Source organism: Brachionichthys hirsutus, unplaced genomic scaffold (assembly GCF_040956055.1).
Source record: "Brachionichthys hirsutus isolate HB-005 unplaced genomic scaffold, CSIRO-AGI_Bhir_v1 contig_997, whole genome shotgun sequence".
In the NCBI taxonomy this organism is placed as follows: domain Eukaryota; kingdom Metazoa; phylum Chordata; class Actinopteri; order Lophiiformes; family Brachionichthyidae; genus Brachionichthys; species Brachionichthys hirsutus.
In genome coordinates, this window is record NW_027180558.1 from 10,548 (window position 1) to 34,308 (window position 23,761).

At 42.2% G+C, this 23,761-nt stretch overlaps 1 protein-coding gene across 1 annotated transcript; it reads left to right on the top strand.

The window, feature by feature from the left end:
- Window positions 1-3,790: 3,790 nt before the first annotated feature.
- On the top strand, window positions 3,791-18,596 carry LOC137915950 (hepatocyte nuclear factor 1-beta-A-like). Its single transcript, XM_068759072.1, has 10 exons — window positions 3,791-4,176; window positions 5,909-6,108; window positions 6,404-6,665; window positions 6,754-6,968; window positions 12,607-12,761; window positions 15,000-15,126; window positions 15,207-15,389; window positions 15,588-15,706; window positions 16,099-16,143; window positions 18,576-18,596. The coding sequence occupies exons 1-10, from the start codon at window positions 3,791-3,793 to the stop codon at window positions 18,594-18,596; spliced, it is 1,713 nt and encodes a 570-aa protein (XP_068615173.1).
- The last annotated feature ends 5,165 nt before the right edge of the window (window positions 18,597-23,761 follow it).

Consider the following 23,761-nt stretch of genomic DNA (forward strand, 5'->3'; position numbering starts at 1 on the left):
AGGGAATGAACCCAAAGTGAGTTGATCTTTGGTTTGGACTCAATCTGGCTGATTCCTCCTGCTTAAATTAGTTCACATAATCCACAAACATTTATCCAAAAGTTGTTGTTTAAATGTCGACAAAACTACGGTGTTCATAAACGACAAGACAAGACAATGCTTTTTTTTTCAGTTTGGACTCTCCATTTAATGACAATGATAAAAACACACAACGTCATCTTATCCTTCGTCTTTGCGTCTGCAGGACTGACATGCCTGGAAGAGGACACCCGGGAACAGACAAGAACCAGCAGACCGTCCCCGTCCCCAGATGGTCCCTGTCCCCGGATGGGCCCCGTCCCCGGATGGTCCCCGTCCCCGGATGGTCCCCGTCCCCGGATGGGCCCCGTCCCCGGATGGGCCCCGTCCCCGGATGGTCCCCGTCCCCGGTTGCTCAACATGAAAGCATAATGGGCAGTGCATGTTTCTCGCTGCGCTCCAGTGCACACGCTGCTTTCACAAGAGGTGATGGTCTGTGTACTGGATGAGCTGTTTTTGCTGCTTGTTATTATTTGTCGTTAATGGTTCATGGATTCAACTGGAGGCATGTGAAAGAGCAACAGACATGTTTGCTGAAGTGTTGTCGCACAGAGGTGGCAGGAGCGTTTCCAAGAGGATTGTTGTACTGAATTTATAAAAAATGTATACATTTATAAATTTATAAAAAACTCCTTTGCGTTTTAAAAAATAATCTTGGCACTACACTTTTGAATCAGAGTCTGTTGCCGTCTTTGCTTATCATTGCTTCATGACTTTTTTGGGGAAATAAACCCTCTGTTGCATACATTTTATATATATTTTTCTAATTTACCATCCCTTCGGTTTCAAACTGAACTCTATCGTTTAAATGAGCTCTTTTTGCCGTTGGGTGAAATGGCTCCCCAAAAGTGGCATTCCAGACATCAGACGATGGGGCTGCAGTCGGACTGTAATTCATCCGTTTCCACTGGGTTATTAACTTCACCCATAACACAGGAGATGCTGCTTGACACCAGAGCGAGGGGCAGCTCGGGTGTACCTCAGGGCAACGTTATGGTAGCCAGAGATAACAGAGCAGAGCGGTGAGTGTAAAGACAACCTCAGCACCAGTGAGGCTTTCAATAGCAACACCTATCGGGTTTTTGTTTTGTGTTCCAATCAAACAAAATGTGCCTTTAATAAAACACAGCTAGTGAAATCAGCAGAATTCCTACAGAGGCCTTAAACGTGTCTCCAGAACTCAGCAGCAGGTTATTAACGACCTCCCTAAACCTTCGGGTGCTTTTCATTTCCTCTTGCGTTATTAATTATATTTAGAAAAGGTACATCAGAATTGTAGCTCTTTCTATAAAGGAACACAAAGAAACTGCAACCGTAACAAATGTATACAGCAATCCTGCATATTAGTAATGATCAGCCAAAGTGATACTACACTTAAAGTTTATATGTCTAAGAAATAATTGGTTTGTTGTAAACCATCATACCTATTCACAAAAACTATGTGGCTTCTGTGGGCCTGGAGTCCAAAATGATTCAAGGAGAGCGCAGACCTCCGCCAAGCAGCTCATTCCCCTCCAAGGATTTTACACCATGCACATGGTGATCTGGATCATCATCAAAAGGTTCTGAATTGTTCTTGGTATCTTTATACAGCAACCATTAAAAGTAAAAGTGAATCAGAGTTGTATTTATAACTGATTTTAAAAATCTGTAAATGGGGTTTTAAATGTTCAAATTTAATATTTTTTCCTGGATCAGACCCAGAAGACATTTTGCATGACAGTGCAAATCGAACCCCTTTATGACTGTCATTTTTGGTGAGTAAATTTAATGCATCTTTTACAAGACGTGATTTTTATTTTATTTTATGAGAAGATTTGTTTTGTAGAAGGGGACCTGGAATGCTCCCAAAATGTAATGTAATCTAAATTAGACCAAGAACCATCTTCAGATTTTTTTCTTCATCAAGAGCCATCCAGCATTTTTCCGTAATCCTGCTGACAAACAGACAGACAAAAACATTAAAAACATAACCTCTTTCTTACACCTTATGGCAAAGAAAGGTTTTTATAATGCTCTATGAGATAAACAGATCTTACACCTTCTGGTTCTGGATCAGTTATAAACCCCCAAACCTTTCTGAGCTCAACTGTTTCCTTCATCATGATGAAACATGGCAACCAGAATATGTGCAAAACAGCACAGATATTACACCACTGATGTGTCTCTAAGAAGAAGGGATTTTCATGTGTAAACGGAAAAAAGTTTAGCAATAGCAATAGTTCATTTTTCATCACAAAACTATTTTTACATGCTGCAGAGAAAAAACTGAGAATGAGTGAAAGGACCTATTTCTCTCTCTCTCTCTCTCTCTCTCTCTCTCCAGAGGGACTTTTGAAGTCACATTGTTTTTAAAGTTTAGATTTCTCCACTGATCTAAACATTCTCGTGTAAAACCAAGAAAAGGACGTGACTATAAAAATTAACAGGCAAAGGTCCGGCTCATCATGAAAAGGATCAGCAGCCTGTCTAACTTTTTAGATTCCTTATTTATCCCAAATATTCCAAGTTCATCACAAATAGCCTCCTTCAAATCTCAGCTAGTGTTCGCAAACAAAATATATTCTGTGAAATGTTCAAACTAAAATTTAAATGAGTTTGCTTGAGCTGTCACGCTGAACATCTTGGGTTCATCCATCGTCTTTGGCAGGCGCAGCTCACACCTCCATGAATTTAAAAAAGATTTCAGTCAAATTAAATCTTTCATGAAGAGAACGATTAGGGAATGAATGCCGGACGCGATCCTACAATAATTCTGCTCTAACATTGATAATAAAATGTTTCAAAATGATATTCTACTCCAAGATCAAACTGAGGCTTTCATTAATATCAAACATCATTTGCAGAGACACATTATATTCAATGGACAGTTTTTCAAGACACATTATTTTCAAGGTTATCAATACTGCTTTAAAATATATTAGTATAACTATGGTCAGTAGGGGCCAGACTGGCTTTCTGGATTATTATTAGTCTCTTGGCTGCTTTATCAGAGAAAATGACACCAATCAAAACCGAATTAAAGCATTTATTTTTGACTGCATACATTTTTAAATACATAAACATCATTGCCTCTTTGGTGTGAATCAAACCAATGAGACCATTTAGCCTCCATTCATTAACGGAAACATCTGAATTAATTTTGGGCATGAAACAACCCCTTATTAAGAGGATGGAGGTGTTGTTAAGTATAATTAAGCTGTGTACATATACTTTATATACACGTACATTACTGCACACTGCTTCTACAAGGTATCAAAGAGAATGCGTAGAGAGAATTTAATCCAGCGATGTGTGCAGCTCGCCTTTCTTAAAAACTCTTTATGGCTCATGCAGGAGTCCAAGGTCCACGAAAGTTTTGGTGATAAGCGGAGCCAATAAAAGCAGCCGTGCAGCAGTGTCAACACAGAGAGGCCCTTATTCTGGATTTACATAAGGCTCCCATCAGCCGGCCCACTCATTATCATGTTTTATATCCCCCTGCGCGCAGAAAGCATCATGGCAAAGTTGCTCCATCCTCCCCTTCAGCAGGGAAGTGAAGCAGCTTCCCGGAGCAGGTGTCACCAGCTGTAAAACCCACCAACACCGAACCGGAGAGGACGACAGGAGCTTTATTTTTTATATATATATATATATCTATTTTTACTTTTTACCGTTTCCCCTGCACCAGTGACTGCAGCGCGCACCGAGCAGGCTTTATGTTGTGCTTTTGATGTTCTCTAAAATGGTATCCAAGCTGACATCCTTGCAGCAAGAGCTCCTCAGCGCCTTGTTGGACTCGGGAGTTACCAAAGATGTCCTGATCCAGGCCCTGGACGACATGGACCCCGGCGCGCAGAGCTTCGGGGTGAAGCTGGAGAGCCTGCCCATGTCGCCCGCGCCCGCGCCCCCCCAGAGCGGCCAGATGAGCGGAGGGGACGCCGACTCCAAGCCCGTCTTCCACACGCTCACCAACGGCCACGGCAAGGGCAAGCTGTCCGGGGACGAGGGCTCCGAGGACGGGGACGACTACGACACGCCGCCGATACTGAAGGAGCTCCAGTCGCTCAACACGGAGGAGGCGGCGGAGCAGCGGGCGGAGGTCGATCGCATGCTGGCGTAAGTGTTCTGAAATCCACGCGTTCAAAGTTTAAACTTGAGGTTTAAGTAAAAGGCTAAAAGGCGTAATCTCGACTCTCATATAATTTACTACAATAATCCTGCTTTTTTTTTTTTTTTTTGCTTGCTTGGCTTCAAAATTAAAAAATAGAAAGAAAAGAAAGCAATAGGCCTAAAAATGGACATTTAAAATGTGAAGCTTTATTTTCCTTCTTTGTTTACAATTTTAAAATAACCCGCCACGACTGGTTACTAATTATCCAGATGGATTAGTATTTTTTTCTTTACCTTTGCAAACTAACAACTGAACTTAGATCTATTTATTATTAACTATCGGCTACTCCACCTCTCAGCGATAAAAAATACGGCATCACGAGCACAAAGTGAAAGCTCCCAACAACAACAACAGCAAAAATAATAACTATTATTATTATTATTATTATTATTATTATTATTATTATAGACCAAATTGTCTATTTTTCGTGTGTCGCGAAACTCACCATGCATACAATAATAATCTTAATTTGTCACCGTGTCTCTAATTAATTTATCTCGAATTATTTCCATTTTTTCCACTTTTTCCTGACACCTGAAGCTTTTACGAGACCGGAAGAAAATCAAAACTAACCCACGTGTAGTTAAGTTATTATTAATTTAATTCTATAAATCATCAACTGAAAGATACACAGTGGCGTGTGATTAGAGTGAATGGAGATCTGGTTATTCATTGTCAAAAGTTATAAACTAACATCTCCCACTTAACCCGCAGACTTATGCAGGCCTCCACATTCTCCAAAACAAACAGTCGTGTGTAGATTTGCTATAATTACCGATGTCGCTGTCTGGACTGTTGTAGTCGGACTGTAAGGCTTCACTTTACATCCGATTACCGGAATGTTTTTATCACACTTTCGTTCTGCCGCAGGACGCGCGATGTGAACGCCTAATTTGACAGGTAGGATTTTGCGCGTTTTAATTTAATAATCTGTTTTAAAAGTAAATACAGATAGACAACAGCTAAACATAATTTAAGATATATTATAAGTAAATTATTTACGTATTAGTTTGTTTGTTTGTTTATAGTGTACAAATAAATAAATATAGTGTACATAATTCTGACCTCATGTTTCACATTATCCTCTCAGTGTGACGCTTTAAAAAGAAACTTTTAAGAAAGAGATTTCGTTTGATTGTACCCACATTTATATTTTATATTGACTGATTAAAAGAAAGTTGTTTTTATTTTTTATTTGGCAAATTTCAATTTATTTGAAGTTTTATGACGCTTCTAATTTTTTATTACACAAATTTAGTTCAAATTTATATAAATCTAATATGTTTCCAATCAAATCATGTGCTCGGAACCAAATTTTAGTTCCCAGTTTCTTGCCGCGACTTGAACTAACCTTTGAAAAATATTTACAGCCTATTGAACAATGCAAACAGGTCTTCTGTGAGATGTTTTTTTTTTTTTTTTTTTAACAGTACAGCCCATTTAAACTTGCTGCCTCAAACCCGCCAGGCCAAATGAAAGGACTTTCATGAGTCTCAATAGAATATTTAAAATATTTAAAATAAACACACAGATTTTTTCCTTTAAATGTCCTAAATATTAAAAAAAAAAAGTTTCCCCCTGCATGAAGAATTTATCCTTTTACAATATTTGAATATCTACTTTGAACTTTGAAGTCTTCTTTTAGTGGTGACATTGTTGTGTTTTATCGGAACGCAGAGAGGATCCATGGCGAGCTGCCCGCATGATCAAAGGTTACATGCAGCAGCACAACATCCCCCAACGGGAGGTGGTGGACGTCACTGGGCTGAACCAGTCTCACCTCTCCCAGCACCTCAACAAGGGCACGCCCATGAAAACACAGAAGCGAGCGGCCCTCTACACCTGGTATGGCAGGAAACAGCGGGAAATTCTCAGACGTGAGTTAATATTTGAGTTTCTCACAGCCTGGCCCCAGCATGTAAAGAGCAGTTGGCCACAGCACAGCGTTTTTGGTTTGGGTTTCAAACGTGTTCGGATATTGCATTGTACAGTTCCTCATCACCCTGGATGACATATTCCTGCACTGACACCAGTGGGCTTGTGTTAGGTCCTCCTGATGTTGCCATAAAGCATTAAAAGGCGGTTAAAACATTTTTTATTGTAGTTTTTAATCATATGGCAATTTGCTTCCCTCCCATCAAATATTTTATTGAGTGCAACTTTTCTTTTCAGAGTTCAACCAAGCACCTCACGGTTCCGACAACAACATGACAGACAAAGGCAATCAGGATCCGGCGTTTTTTTTCCCAGAGTTCAACCCGTCTGGTCAGGGCCAGCCAGGCAATGAGATCGGCAGCGAACCGTCGAACAAGAAAATGAGGCGGAATCGTTTCAAATGGGGGCCTGCATCCCAGCAAATCCTCTATCAGGCCTACGAGCGGCAGAAAAACCCCAGCAAGGAGGAGCGGGAGACGCTGGTCGAAGAATGCAACAGGTACAAAACGATGACACGGTGCTGCAGCTCTGTAGGGAAACGCAACGCATAAAATATCAACGCGGATTTTTCACCTGCGTCTCCGCAGAGCCGAGTGTCTTCAGAGAGGCGTCTCCCCCTCCAAAGCTCAGGGCCTCGGCTCTAATCTCGTCACCGAGGTGAGAGTCTATAACTGGTTTGCCAACCGGCGGAAAGAGGAAGCCTTCAGGCAGAAGTTGGCCATGGATGCCATTACAACTCAGCCTCACAGCATCAACCCTCTGCTGTCGCCACATCATCACCAGAACAGCGCTTCTCCTCCCAGTAAGACATGAAAAGCACACAGAATGTCCATTACAAGTCTAATTACAACTACAGTAGAGCAGTCATCTTTTTTTGTCCTCATATCTTTATGAATTATAAAAACGTCACGCATGCATTACCCACAATGCATTTTGCATTTGGCTGTCATCACAGCGAATGCAGATGAACATTTTCAAACTTGGAGTCTCTGAGTGCCGTTGACTCGTGTGACATCAGGTCAGTTTCCTGACTGCTTTGTCTTGAGCCACGAAAAGCTTCAAACAGCATTTCTGATATTCTGAATGTGTGCAGATTCATCCCTGTTGTTAAAAAAAAATACATGAAACACATCTGAGCACAAAATCAATCTAGAGGGAAAATACAAAGTGTTTACTCTTAAATTAGACATAATAGAGCAAAAAGTGTATAACACCAATTTTCTCAATTGGTGTTATAATGCTGTCAGAAATGGTCAGAAACATGGCTGATGTGATCAGAGCGGCAGCGAAAGAGGGGATGAGTGATAAATGAGCGTGAGTGAGTGAGCTGAGCAAATGCCATTGTTATTCCGATCTTTGAAAACACACCGAGAACAATCCACATTGTACCTGCAATCTCCACTCCAAAGTCAGCACGGAGAAGCATGACACAAAGGGCAGCAATCCTGTGACAGGCCAGGGTCGGGCCAGGGTCAGGGAGGGGGTGGGGGGGGGGGCAGACTCGACCAGATTACCGAGCCATAACGCCGTCATTTCCACGTTTCCTCCTCCCATGCAGGTTGCTAATGACTCTGCTCAGAGGAGTTGCCACAACAAGGAAATGCAGAACGTTATTGCTCTCCGTGTTTCACCCCGACCTGATGTTTGCATTTGAAGTAATTAGTATTGACAGAGTCTACCTGGTGTATAGGACGTAAAAACAAAGCTGATAGGCCTCGCGGACCATTATCCTCCGTGCCATCACTCACCCTCCATAAAGTGATTTGAGGGACTTACTCAGAGCCTATTGTTGTCCCCTCGTGTTCGAACGCGAGGCACACTTTGAAGGGGGAAACAAACTGTTTGCCTTGGCTTGCTCCTTTAGCTTTGGATAAACTGGTCTCACTTGTGGATTGCCTGTTTGCTTGAGGATTTCTTTTTTTGTTGTTACTCAGAACACCCGACCAGGCATTGACCTCAGGTTGCAAAGGTTGGTGGAAGGGTCGGGGTTTGGCAGGTTAAAAAAAAAACGAAAAAAAAAAAAACCTTAGCTGGCTGCTTACAAGGTGTCCTGCTGGCATCCTTCTGACAACATCAGCTGTTTTTCAGTGTCAGCCTCTGGCCTGACAATAATATCCCAGCAGGGTGTCTCATTGCGTTGCTAGGGCATGGCCTGCATTATGCATGCTTAATGGACAATTAAAATCCTTTGCTGCTACATCTCCCAGGCCTTTGATAAGGAGCTCCTCTGACTCCTACTCTCCTTGGTAGGAGGTCCCATTGTCTGCGGTGTATTAGAAGACTGCAGTGACTGTAACCTAGGTTCATTTATCTCCGCTGGGCCTTGAGAAGGATGGATTTTAAAGCCCCCCCCCCCCCCCCCCCCCCCCCGCATCACATTTATGGGCAGCAGTGGAGATGCTGAGGCTGGGTGCAGACTTGAAGCAGCAGGAGCTGTCCACGGAGGTATTGGCTCTTTTCTGGCCAGACAGGACTGATGACCTCCTCTTTGCTCACAGAGAAAGCCAGTCAAACCCCCTCCTTAAATCGCTGCCACACCTTTGGTCATCAAGAGAGGTCACTGCCTGGTCAGATTAAAGAAACTCCTCTTACTTTGGGAGTTTTTATTGATTTTGTTTCAGTCCGTTGACCAGTTGGTTACAACCGGGTAAACCGTCAAACGGTGTGACGCGCAGTTTTGGGCATGGCCCCTTTGCGTTCAGAAATGAGAATGACCAAAGTGTTAGCTGGCGTATGTGAACACGCACCTGTGTTTTCCTGTGCAATATTTACCTGTTGTTCATCCCCCCAAATCGTCAGCCATTGCATTTGGCACATTTTGAATTCAAACAATGATTTCAGCTATCAAGTTAGTTAATATCATAAATAGATATCATAAAAATGTTAGAAAAGAAAGAAAATGAAAGAAAATAAATAACAGTACTATTTAATATATATATATATTGAGATAATTGTAATTGAGTAAACTTTTACTTAAGTGTTTGTTTGTTTGTTTGTTTATTTATTACTATATACCATTTTGTTATATTCAATTTTTTTTTATCAAAATGTTTCTACATTGCTGAAAACATTTCACATAAAAATTAACATATTCCATAATATTAATAAGGTAGAACATGCAGCATATATGGATTAAATAATTTTAATCATCAAATATAAACTCAAAACATAAATAAAATGTGGATAACAAGAGTTTATGCAGCTATTGTATTTGTCAGGCAAATGAAAAGTTAAGAGTGATTGTTTTCTTTTTATTCATGGGTGTTGCCCATGAACACCATGACAGTCTGGCGTTACAGATGTTTGTATTTTTGTTTGATGAGCTTGAGACAAAAGTTAAAAGAGAATGCAGCGTTTGTATTCTACCTGTGTAGTTTTCTAAACAGGTGTTTTGGAGTTCCCCCACACCTTCTTTTTTATTGCCCCAATCTCAATACTTTGTTCACATTAAATGAAGCATATATTACAATATTTTTTTATCGTTTTCGCAGTGCCCGAACTTTATTGAAACCAAAAGATGCTGTGTGTGGAGAAATAAAAGACGCTCCACAGTTAATTTGACTGCTGAGGTCCCTAAATAACTGAGTCGATTTCTGTGTAGGCTGAGCTGCTTTGTTCTGCAAGTTGCAAAAATAGCAGACTCAGAAGTTCCAGATCAGATACAGTGTGTGTGTGTGTGTGTGGGGGGGGGGGGGGGGGGGTTATTGGTGGATTGCATTTCTTTCCTTCACCTCAGGCTAGCTAAAAAAAGGCACTCACATAGAAAAGCTGGCCTAGCTCTGCACTTTCCACTGTTCTGTGTCTCTCAGAGTCACAAAGAGTAGCCTGGATACGTCCTGCAGAGACCCAGGAGGTCTGTCATATGCAGGGCCACCACAATGAGCGCTGCCTGGGGTTGGGGAGGCAGGCTTTGATATTACATGTGTCACACAGGGAGCTAGAGCCTTTAAAACCAGCTGAAGATCCTTACTACCACTCCCCTTCTGAAGTTCTCGCCCTCCCCCAGCTCTCTCATCTTACAGGACACTTTTTACAGTGTATTGTAATACAATTATCTTTGCACATGATGTCGTTTTTGAGTTTAAGGTTGTCTCTAGAATATCTAATTATTCTACAATAGCAGGCAAACCATTTTTTTTTTTTAGATTGTGGAAATCTTTCTTATGCCGACGATCCCTGCAGTTAGAATTATTGCCAGACCCAAAGAAACAAAACTGTTCTGAATAGCATCCTTTTCTCTCGCTGACACTCGGAGAGGTCAGCCAGCACTGAGATAACTGCCTTTTTATGAGCCCTCTTCTATGGGGGTCATGAGTCCAATGGACTCTTTTATTGTTCTGCGGCAGTGTTTACAAGGCAGGCTGAACTGTTGTCAGGTTGCTACTATGCTGCAGCAGACAATATGAAGTCTGCGGTTTGAATAAAATGGAGGACAGGTACTTAAGAGAATGAGCTATGGTTCCGTGCCTTTGCCTCAGACGTTGCAGCAGCTGCATTTTAAGTAGGAGTCTGAAGACTTATTATTTTAACTTAACGTGAATATTTTAAGTAGGCGGGAACAGCAACAACAACGACAACACTTTATCAAAATCTCATTAGGCAAAAGGAAATAGACCTGTGATAGAAATTTAAATAGTTTAAACAGCGGATTTTGGCATTATAAAATTTTGGCTTCAGAGCAGGATCAAATCAAAGCTTTCTTTCTCTCTTGAAAACAAGTAACACTGAAAAATATTATTAGTCAATGACATTTTAATCAGTACTGTGGCATTGATATGTGTGTTTTATTAGTTTTATCAGGGTCATTTATTTGTTATGATGTTAATGCAGGGTTTTCAAATAGAAATATTCAATTCACATTCTTTTTCAGGACACATTTTGTCTTAATTTGCCATGTTTTCAGCCAAAATGCACCATCACTGTGATACTGTGCAGATGTGCTAATAATTAGAGTTAGTCGTTACAAATAAAGACAATTCTGTAGGAATTTTCTATCAAACATAAAGATTTCCCCCCCGATGTCTCGGGGGAAACTTTCTGATCTGCACACACATCCTGGTCCAGTTTCCACCCCTGACAAGAAATCAATGCCCCCCCTCATTGGTCACATTTAGTGTCAGTACCTCCGCCTCTTTTATCTCAGAGTAGCTGTGTATATATCATTGCATCCTGTCATGTCTGACTGACACGCCTGGGTCAGGGACGGAGGGTTTGGCAAAGAGGGGAGATCTGAGTGCAAACAGCGTCTGTCTCTACACTGCCCCTGAGGTGGGGGGCGGGGGGGCGCTCGCACTGTCTGTATGAGGCTGAGACCACACGACAAGAATGTGTTGGACATTGTTAGCAATTGTGTAATAGTTACTCAATGGTGTGTGTGTGTGTATGTGTGTGGGGTGGGGGGGGGGGGGGGGGGGCAGTAAATGCGAATGTTGGTCCTGGGGGAGAACAGAATGTCTTTTGAGCTCCTAATTAGGGTCAATCAGTCTAGACACAGGATAAAGTGATGATGCTACAATAAAGATGAAACTTTATTATGAAAATGTGCAACTTTGCTCTAAAGAAAAGTAACTACTCAGTTTCTCAAGTGCTGCACTTTACTTTTAGTCCGAAGAAATAATAGTTATAGTTAAATAGTTAGTTTTCATTTCATTATTTTTTGTTTAAACCAAATGACCTTCATATGAACACTTTCCTATATGCATACAACACAGTGACTATCATGCAAAATACCAAAGCAATAAAACATAAATAAATGAAATTAACCTAGATATTAAAATGATTGAGGTGAGGGAATGGAATAGAATAGAATCTTGCTGGCTTGTGGTTACTTTCAATATTTCTTAATATAGCTTTACGGAGGCACAAACAGACACAATTTAACAAACAATAGAAATAAAATAGATTCATCAAATAATTAATTTTTTCTCTCTTTTGTCCTGTTATATCAGTAAATCTCTCTCCTAAATGTATTGTTTGCCCTTCTGGAGGGAGTTTGACCCATTTGTTGAGAAGCACAGGTCAGAATTACTGTGTATTGAACGATCAACCGGTTACTCTCAGCTACCTGGAGTTGAAAAATGCTTCTTATACCTTTATCAGTATTACTAACAGGACAATGTCGTATCCAAACATCGTGCGAACGTCATTGTGGACAGTGTCAGCGGTGTTTGTGAGCTCGTTCTAGATTCTGATGGGAGTTTTTTGCAGTGCATGCACACAGTTCATGGCCTTGGCTGAGCAGATAGCAAACGGGTCAGTGTGTTTGTTTGCACTGTTCTCCACTGCCTGAGAGTCAAAGAACAGGTGGTCGGTTGGGGAAACAGCGGCGGTGCTCAGCGTAGAATGAGGTGGATGCTTTATCTCGCTAACCCATAAAACCAGTAGAGCCACAGGAGCTGTGAGCCCAACAAGTCAAACTAACTGCCATCTCTCTGTGTCAGTGCGTTACAGCCAAGGCCCCGGTGAGGTCACCTCCTCCACGACCATCAGCCACCACAGCAGCAACTCAATGCCGTCCAGCCATTCGGTGCTCCAGCAGGTGTCTCCGGGAGGACTGGACCACAGCCACAGCCTGCTGTCACCTGACGCCAAGATGGTGAGCGAACACACCTGGTCCCTCGTGGCCTCAGATTAGATAAGACCTGGTCGGTGCTTAGCATAAACGAACAAAGCAGGTTCCTGAAGCTCCTCTTGGATAGACCCACTGGCAAGAGGCCACAATTAGGATATTGTGTGCTGCTCTGTTTGAAAGGTGGAGCCGAGGTGGCAGGCCATGGCTGGCGTAGCGCAGCAGCCTTCGCCAGAGTGCGCCAGGGATATTCATTGCTCAGCCAATAAACCTGACAAAGAAACATTCAGTTCTTATTGATTAAATGCCTCCCAGAGAGGACCCATAGGCGGAGCGCCGCTTGTTCTGCCAGAGAAATGACGCCAACATTTGGTTGTGGGCCAAGTGTTGTTTTTTTTCTGGTTCAGAGTTTCTCCCTTCTGCCCTAGTCCAATATTTGATCAGTGACAAGGAAAGCTGCGCATGGTCTCACAGCGTCCGAGTAGAGGTGCAGCGATACTTTTGATATATGATGCGTGATTTACTGCCAAAAATATTTTGTTTAGGACAAACAATAATTTAAGCCTCCATAAACACAAACGATTGAACCACTTACATTGCATCCGGAAAATATTCACAGAGCGTCACGTTTCGCACATTTAGTTTTGTTACAGCCTCATTCCAAAATGGAAGAATCTTTTTTTTTTCGCCACAAAATTCTGTGCACAACGCCCCAAAATGGCAACCTGCAAATGTATTAATAAAAATCTAAGACATCGCATGTACACAAGTATTCACAGCCTCTGCTCAACACTGTGTTGATGCACCTTTGACAGCACTTACAGCCTCCGTTCTTTTTGACTATGATGCCACAACGCCTGGAATCACCTTTCTTTGGGCTTTTGCCCTTTCCTCTTCTCAGAACAGCCATTTTCAGATCTCTCCAGAGATTGGATTCAAGTCTGGGCTCTGGCTGGGCCACTCCAGGATATTCACAGAATTGTCCTGAAGTCCCTGTAATATCTTTGACTGTGTGCTTTTGGTCATTGTCCTGCTGAAAGATGAGCGTGTTACCCCCAGTCTGAGGTCTCCCAGTTCCTGCCCCTGATAAACATTCCCACAGCCTGATGCTGCCACCACCAGGCTCCACTGGAGGGATGGCACCGGCCAGGCGATGAGCGGTGAGCCAACGCCTGGCATTCACTGCAAAAAGTTCAATCTTCATCTCATCAAACCAGAGAATCTTTTTTTCTCATGGTCTCAGAGTCCTTCAGGTGCTTTTTGGAAAACCTTAGGTAGACTGCCACCTAGATGTTTCTCAGGAGTGTCCCCTCTACTGTATAGGACTGATTGGTGGAGTGCTGCAGAGAGGGCTGTCCTTCTGGAAGGCTCTTCTATCCACAGAATGGACCTCTGGTAGCGGGACCATCGTGATTTTGGTCACCTCCCTGATTAAGGCCCTTCTCCCTCTATCACTCAGGCTAGATGGGTGGTTAGCTCTATAAAGTCCTGGTGGCTCCAAGCTTCTTCTATTTACAGATGATGGAGGCCACTGTTCTCAAAGCAGCAGAAATATTTCTGTACCCTTCCCCAGGTTTTGCGCCTTGAGACAATCCTGTATTGGAGGTCTACGGATCATCTTGTTCAGGATCATGTTCAAAACTGTTTGCAAACTTCTGTATCAGATTAAATACTTCTGCATTGTGGGAGATGATCTGAAATGGCCACAGGGAGGGCAGGTAGTGCAGTTTGACGGGAGCCAAACATGTGCAACCAGCCCATGTGTGCTCTGTGAACAGCTGGTAGTACTCAACTACTCAGCCAGAGTACTACTACGTCAGTTCCAGATCAATACACCATCACCGTACACACAGGTGTTGTTTTGTTGACTTGGATTTAATAAAAATAATTTGAAAAACTAACATACAGGTACAAATATTTTCAATAATCCTACAGAAAGACTCTATGCTGACATTTCTTGTATGATTTGTGCTTCCAGCTCCTCTCTCTCGTCAGTATTTGCTTGTTTGCCATGTATGAGTGGATTGTTGTGTTGTATAGAAAAAATCTAATGCAAGTCAACATTTATTGTCGACTTGCATCAGAATCTGTCGTTTGTTTAGCAGCATCATTTTTTAATTTATTTTATGCTGAAAAATATATCAATGGGATTTTGCATAGCAGAAATTCAAGCGCTCATAACTTTCAAGGAAATAGTCTGCTCTAAAAATGTGACCAATATAATCCTGCTGTTGTTTTTTATTGACTTCTTTCCCGATGTCCCAGATTTCAGGTTCAGGTGGAGGACTCCCTCCAGTCAGCACGCTGACCAACATCCACAGCTCGCATCACAGCCATCAGCAGACACAGAACCTCATCGTGCCTCTGTCTGGAGTCATGGCCATAGCACAGAGTGAGTTCCTCCTCCCATCCCAAGACAAGTCTTTAGTCATCCTGACGTGGTCTGACTGAGGTTTCGCCGTCCCTCCCCAGGTTTGAACACGTCTCAGTCTCAGACGGTACCAGTGATCAACAGCATGCCGGGCAGCCTTGCAGCGCTGCAGCCGGTGCAGTTTTCCCAGCAACTCCACAGCCCCCACCAGCAGAGCTTGATGCAGCAGCCCCCCAGCCACATGAGCCAGCAGCCGTTCATGGCTACTGTTACACACTCACACAGTGAGTAACACTCGGCTCCGGTCGGTGGGCTTTCCAAAATCAGCTTGCTCGAACATTAGGTTTTTCTTCCTTTGAACATAGAAATGCAATTTGTAGAGAAAATAGAGACTCAACTCTGACTTCAACCTTGTAGATTATGTAGAAGAAAACATTTTGCAAGGCAGGGAATCTGACTCGCTGTCTGAATTTTCTTTGCAGTGTATCCTCACAAGCAGGAGCCCCCACAATATTCTCACCCGTCACGTTTTCCCTCGGCCATGGTGGTCACAGACGCCAACAGCATCAGCACCCTCAGCTCCATGTCCTCAAGCAAAACGGTGAGTCTTATCCCCACGTTGCATCCCATGACATCACAGTTAGGTGCATGTCCTCACCTCTGTGTGCATGCTGTTGTCAGATTTAGATTGAAAAAGTCAACGTCTGTAATCAACACAAGACATTTGCATGGGAATAAACCGTATATTGGGGATTTCTTTTGCAGTACTTCTTAACTTGTGCCACAGATAGTCCTGTTTTGTTATCAGATCTCTTCTGAAAAGTTCTATAACTAGATCCATGTCACCCACTGACACAGACATATGACCCTCACCATGTTCTGATTGAAAAAAACAACACAATCAAAGCACACACTGACAGCAGAACTACAATATGACTGGGAGATGTGTGTGTTATGATTGTGTGTTGACTTGTTGAATTCCTGTCACATTAGGATGCTCCTGTAAACAAGATGGTGCAACTCGGGGGTCTCTCCTGGGTAAATACAATTTCATCAGTTCAGTCATGCACTTTAAATGCACACATGCCATATAAATAAAGCTCTTTTACTTGACAGAGCTTTTGTGTGGAGCTTCTACTATTGTGTGAATGCTTTCACACCCCTCAAATCTAATAGAAGCAGCAGATGCATGCACAGTGAACTCCTCATAATTGTTCTTAAACATCCACGTGATCAATCACCTGTCTCCTCACCCTGAACACCTCTTGATGAATGCTTCCTCCTTTCATTTTCCTCTCCCGGGTGAGAGTTACCTCTGCGATCAGGAAATGAGCCTTGCTGTTAATCAAAGTTCTCAAGCCTTGTGTCCTGCTACTTTCCTCCATGCTACACTGAAGCTGGAGATGAGATAGCTAAGCGGGTGGGGGTGGAGTGTTTTTTTTTTTTGGAGTAATTACACCTCTTCCTCTTTCCTACTTCTCCCTTCTCTCTGTGATCGCTCTAGCCTGAAATGTTGTCCCTGGTGCTTTCACATGCTCAATTTCCCACGGTGAGGCAGGACACTTGACAGGCTGGGTTGATCACTTGATGTCATGGAAGTGCATGTGCATGGTGCCTCCTGCACCAGAGGAAACCTCTATGAGAAATAAAGATAGATGTGGGAACCATGGGGAAAATTTAGTCAAAAACCAAAGCCAGAAGGTACAATTTATAGCGTTCAACCTATAGTATTGTTGACAAATTTAAATATCTTCACTTGGAAGTTGCATTTAATCCTTCTCAGTGTTCTGACAGTGATTTTTGCCTTACATTATTCCATGTATTCCGTCTATAAAAAGTTATTTTCGGGTGTGAATATCGCTGAAGTGCAAACTTCATCCAACCCACTTCACAAAACCCCGTTTATGTGTAGCATCCCCCTGAATCTGCTAAGGACTTACTGCTCCATTTGAAAGAGCCAGAAACAGAATGTAATCCCGTTAGAATGTTTACTCTCGTCCCAACCGCTCTCTGTTATTGGCTGCACGCTACCGCCCGAACGGCAACACCTGGAAACGTCTGGAACACAGCAACACAAAATAAGGAAAAACGGACGATAGGCCGGGTGTCGGCAGAAACAGACACTTCTAGTTTATTTGGCTATAACAAGTACTTTAAGTTTAACTATTTAAGTTACGTTATTTTTTATTGATTCCTGTGGGGACATTTTTTTCTCCTGTATTTAACCCATCCTTAATCTTGGAACAGTAGTCAGACATCGCCAGGACGAAATGAGAACATGAATGAAAGGAGAACATGCAAACTCCAAAGAACGTCACCAGCCAGTATCTGAACACACAATTGTCTTCCTTTGAACTTGTTGCAACCCAAGAATTTATTTTCTGCAACGGAGAAAAATGCTCAAAGCAGCTTCATCGTGTTTGTTTTCATCCAGCCAACAGTCTGACCCCAATAATAACTGCTACACCAATGCAAAGCAGAAAAGCTGTGATTTATTTTTCTCAACTCATTTCCCTTCAAATGACGAATCAATTAATCCCAAAATGTTCATGTGTCTTTTTTCTAATCTTTACAATCATGTCTTAATTTTTTTATTCAATTGTAAGGCTAAATTTCAATACCGTGAATGTAATACACTAAAAATAATAAATAAAATTGCATATATGTACTCAAGCAAAGCACAACTACCTCCAAACTATTCTTAATCGAGCACTTGAGTAAATGTGTTGCCGTGTTATTTTCCACCGGCAGCATCACCTTGTGGAATTTTCACAGACTCGTTTTATTTAGAGAGCAATTAGCCAGCAGGCAGTCCCAGGTATTTCCTTATCAGGACTTTATTTGGATGGGGCAAATTTCTTCCCATGACATGAACAACATGCTCAGGCTTTATAACACTCATTGTTTGCCGTGAACCCTCCTTTATACCTGGGTCTGTTTGAAACTCACCTTTGCTAAGGGCCCAACGTCTAATGGCTCAAGTCTTCGCTGCGGGTCAGCTTTATCAGGCGAAGCTGTTTGCTGCCCGCAGGGTCACACCGGGGTCACCTGCCTCCACCCTAGAAGAGGGAGGAGAAAAATAAATTCTACAAACAATCCAAAAAAAAAGCAAGCATTTCAATGGAACGAAGGCTTCAGGCGAAGAGGGATGAGGAATGTGTTTGGTCAGGTGTGTTGCATGAAGGTGCAGGAGGGTTGGAAGTACTAATATCATTTGCCGATGTCAAATTTGCAATCCTACAGTACAAAAATACTCTATTAAAATAAAATATCTGAAAATTAAAGAAAAAGGTATACAAATATTTACAACAGCAAGTGCCACTGTACTTAAGAGGAACACATAGCTCAGTAATTGACTTCCTTCTTTAGTAATTACCGGTATGTAAATTATAGATTATATACCTGTGTTACTGGACAGATTGTATTTATTGTTTTATGTAACACAGACTTCCCTCTCCTCCTCCTTTCAGTGTCCACTTCAAGCCTGGTGAGAGTGCCCACCTGACGTCCTCGCTGCCCGGCAACAGGAGCACATTTTTCCACCATCTCGCTGCGGTAGCCATGACACTTCTCTTAATAACCGGCAACGGCGTGGCTGGATGATGAGTCAGTCAACAAGCCAGAGCAGTGCCGATGGCGGGCCAGGCAGTGAATGATGAGAAACGTGGACAAGGATGGAAAAAGGAAAAAAGAGAAACTTGCACCTGAAAGCGAGGAGACTGTCGGTCGCACACAAATGATCAACAAGGCTGTATGATTTTAACACAATCTTTGTCAACACAGTATTCACTTTTTTATGCCCTTTTTCAAAGGAACAAAAAAACCAGGCACCCAAAAACTGTGAGGACCTGAAGGTATATTATACTGTGATTTAAGGAGACATGAAGACACACTGAAGCTTCTGATGCTGAAAGACTCAATGGAGGCTGAAGTTCCGAGACAACTTTCAAAGGCGAAACAAACGGCCTTGCACATGAGCAGAATTGTATGACAATCACAGCAATCCTGTATTGATCTTAATGGGCTTTAGAGGAGTCTTCCATGTTATTCTTTCACACTCAGTTTTCCGTGCTAGCATTAGTGCAGGCGATTAATCCACTCCGTCTCTGGAGGGATTCTTCATGTGGAGTTGTTCAATGTGTATACTGTGATTGAAAAGACTTTGACAATCTTGAACGGACTATGCAACGCATCCATAGAGGTATGCAATGCTTTGTATAACAGGATTCTGCACAGAACTCAACAAATATGCACTATCAGAGTCACAAATAATTATTGTATACTGGAGCTGCCTGTAAAATAACACAAAAGCAGATGTGTGTGGAAAAAATGCCAAAGAATAAGATTGTAGATGCGTGTAGGTGCAGCTTATATGTTTCACCTTGTCTCAAACGATAGCCTGCAGTATCTACAATCCGGGTTTGCCTTGGATGGACTGACTCACACTCTTAAAATGTGGCCCTTCCCCTTCAAGCTGTTTGCACACAGGTCCAGGTGAATTTCAGGAATGGGACTCACTCTGACTCCCCCCCCCCCCCCACTTACAGCTCTACTATGACAAGATAGCACAGTAGGATAAATATTGTCAATTCCTCATAACAAATAAGGCTGCAGGACCCCCCCCCCCCCCCCGGCTGTGGCAAGATGAAAATATTGACAAGCATTCAGGAAAACCCCCACAGAGTCTGGTATATTGTGAAGGAAAGATGCATGAAAGAGGACAATGACGGCAGCAGCTTTATACAGCAATCCACTGAGGCTGAGAAATGAATGGGAGAAGAGCAGCGAAGAGGCTCCCACTCTAGTACCATCAAGGTGAGTTTAGATAAAAAGGGGCGTGTGTCGTTCACACAAGGTCGAAGGTCATTTGGGTTCTTTTACCCCAAATAGTGAAGGAATATGGCAATAGCTGCAAGGTGGCTAAAGAGCGGCGCAGTCACTTCTGGGGGAGCTGCCTTGGGTTCAGTTCAGCCACTCCTGCAGTCATCGTCCTCCCATCGCCCTCCGCTTTCAGCGTCATCACCAAGTTTATGAAGCAGATTCACAAAGACGTGTGAATGTGGAATCTGTGTCCATTTCGTACGACCAAACACAACCTGCTAGTTGAGCTGGTTGCATCAGGATGGGAAGGGATGACATCGGGCTGCAATCTAGCAGGAAAACGTTTTATATGCAGCCCATGTTTTTATGCAACTAAATGCCCTTTGAACCATCCAAACCCTGAATGTTTTAAGTGTTGAAGATCCAGTCTCATGTTCAATATTAGGTCATTACTTTGTTATTATTATGTTGGTTTGTGACTGTTATAGACACATCATCTGCCATCTGATCAGAGGGCACCCATACTTGTGTGACGGGGCATGATTTTTTTTTCCTCATAATGTATTATTTTTGTATAAAATTGAAATCAATCATAAATCATTATTTATACTTTCTGAGAAAATATTGATATTTCAAGTAAAGTTTTTCCCCCCTCCCCTCCAAAATGAATTCATGGTTCGGTCATTTTGTGTACAAAAAGTATAAATTTATTCTTTAAAAAATGCAAGCATACATGAAATATAAAGATGCTCAATAAAAAGTTCAAAATGAGAATTATGAGCACTAAAAGTGTATTAAAAGCATCAAAAGTAAAGTTACTCATTACGCAGAGAACTCCTTCCTCATTATTACTGCTAAATGTAAAAACAAGGTTTAGGGTCAGATCAGTAGAGCTATTTGATGTATAGCTGGGATGCTTAGTAATACTATAGAATCTATATATTAAACATTACGTGTTATGTGTCATATTGAAGTTCATGTGCTACGGTATTTCTGCCTGATAAGTAAATAATCTCTTTGAAGTTCATAGATCTAAAGTACACATTACATCTCAAGTTCACTGAAGCCAACATAATATGATAACATTTTTCATCGCAGCCTTTATCTGACATAAAACAAAGACCCTACAGAAAGCTTCATTCTGATTTTCAATTCCTGTAATAACTAGAAGCAGAATTAATTTGAGTTTTATGTCAAGGTAAGGGCCACATTAATTTAATGATGTCAAAGCATTGTTTGCTTTTAATTTACAAGTACCACGCAGCTGTATACATAATTATACAAAATGATACATCATTTATTGGATCCTGTTTTTGATCTCCACCACCGCCGTTGAGAAAGGTCTTTCACTATGTTCATCATTTGTTGGTGTGTGCGGGACAATGAGAGCGAGCAATTGCAAGCTCAGGTAACAATTTCCTGTCATTTCATGCCAGAGTTTAAAGCATTAAACATCTAATATCCAACTGGGTTGAGGTTTCCAGGACTTCACTCTGCGTTTCTGTCGCTGCGTTGACCTGCAGCTCCATCAGGAACCCTGCTGAGGCAAGCCTTGTAAACCACTGATGTTGCTCTATTTGCTTCTCAATGAAGCCTTTGATTTTCACACCCAGGAAGCCTTTAAAGATTGGACCATGTCCCCTTTACTCTTTTCTCTCAGAAACCAAAACACCATGAGGCTCATTAGCATCAGTTAGAGTTTGAAATACAACACAAAATTCTTTAAAGATTTAAAGATTTAGCTGTGAATTAGGGTTACAACCACGATTTCCCTCTGTGCTGGATATATTTCTGGCTGTAAACGAGTTTATATTTGCTAACTACTCACTGCTATTAATATAAGGTTTCTTGGAAATGTTCCCTCCGGAGCTGCATTTGTTTCATCAAAACCTTGAGGAACGACAGGATCACTGGCTCTTCCTTTAAATTCCACCTGAAAGGAAATCATTACAAAAGAAGCACATGTATATTTATGTATAATAATAATAATAATAACAAGTACTACTGATAATTATATCACCTGTGCCGTTACCACACAGGTTAACTAGGTATTAATAATAATGTTTACATTATAGGTGTTTTATAAATGGCTTATTATGCTTCACCATTGACATCTTTGCAGTAGAGCCAAACTCTGAACTCCCCTCACTGCTTTAAAAAAGGTGAAGTTTATTTAGAAAAACCACATGGTTATAAAAGATAACGCTGCGTTGATAGCACTTCTGTCTATGTATTTACATGACTAGATTTGCAACACAGTGATGGTTTTGTTTCCTTTGCCGTGTATATTGTGTCCTCAGTATGGTACATACACAAACATGGCAAAGTGAAAGCATCAGAGGTTATAAATGATAAGAGCACAGATGACTCCATTAACACAACGGAGAGAGATATGAGTTAGTAGAGGCTCTGTTAGAGAGAGTATCTCTGCTGCTGCTGCTGCGGTGAAGACGGACCTAAAGACGGTCCAAGGCTGGCGAGGTCAACCCGGGTAGCGAGATGTCACTCCGGAAATAGGGGACGGAGACAAAGAGGCAGAAAGTGGAAGCTCCAGGGTGAATGTGGCCGTGTGTTTAGCAGCGCCAGAAGAAAGGGCACTACATCAACTCCAGCTGAGGCCCAAGCCTACCCGGCAGGGGTCAAGGGTCAGGAGGCCGCGCTCTGCCGGGGATAATCGGTCACTGCGGCCAGAGTTAACGCCAAACTTTCTATGGAGAAATAGATGCACATGTATGGAGCTGTTCCGACAGGAGTCTTCCATCAAAAGCCCCCCAATCAAGGAGGCCTCTGTTGTGCTCCTGCACAGTCATGGAGATCAGTCGGGCTTCCGCAGTAACAATTAGTACCCTTCGCCGTGCATCGCCACCAGCACCACCTACAGTGACAGATAGCCCGGACCCGGGAAAAGATTTGTGGCTTTTGATCTCAAGTCAAATCATTCAGTTCAATACGACTCATTAGCATTCACTGTTTCACTTTTGATGATGAATGTCTTTAATCACTCTCCATCCATCCATCCTTCCATCCATCCATCCACCCATCCATCCATCCTTTTTCTTGCTGCTTTTTCCACCTTTGTGGGTCAGTTGCTGGAGTCTATCCCAGCTGGCTATGGGCGAGAGGCGGGACACACCTTGGATGCGTCGCCACACAGAGACATACAACCATTCATGCACACACTCACACATTACAGACCTAAGTTGCACGTTTTTGGAGATGGCAGGAAACTTGGAGAAAACCCTCGCAGATTCAGAGAGAACATTTAAACTCCTCACAGATGGGATTCAATCCCGGTACCTTCTTGCTGCGAGGCGACAGTGCTAACCACTACACCACTACGCCGCCACACTCTTCATCAAACACATCATTCAAATACAGTATAATACAAACAGGTTGTGCTGTCAGAGTATTTCATGTAATACAGAGTAGTCAAGGAAGTCCAGCAAACAAAAGACTAATTAAAGAGGGAAAATAAAAATGTTGATGATAATAATCTCATTTATTGCAGTCTGTAGAAATTCCATTAGGAAGCTCTGATATTTCCTCATCCCCTTGATGCAACTTTTAGAAATCCATCTGAGGACAGAGGGCTCTGATACATTTCGCTGAAAACCCTGTCTCGTTCTTGCATGTTTCCCCCACGTTTAATACAGGTGAGATTTCCCTTTCTAAGGAAATCATGCAAGAGTAATGATTGATATCAATATTAGAGACAATGTGAAACGGTTCAGATGAATCTCTGCAGGTGAAAGTGTGAGTTTGTTTCCACCACAGACAGCCTAAATCCAATTGATTTACATCTAAGGCTGAAAAACTGTAAGAAGCCCTGGTGTGG

Coding starts and splice junctions, on each gene's coding strand:
- LOC137915950 (XM_068759072.1), top strand. CDS start 3,791: ATGTTCTCTAAAATGGTATCCAAGCTGACATCCTTGCAGCAAGAGCTC. Junction 6,666..6,753: donor CTGGTCGAAGAATGCAACAG/GTACAAAACGAT, acceptor GCGTCTCCGCAG/AGCCGAGTGTCTTCAGAGAG. Junction 16,144..18,575: donor AACTCGGGGGTCTCTCCTGG/GTAAATACAATT, acceptor TCCTCCTTTCAG/TGTCCACTTCAAGCCTGGTG.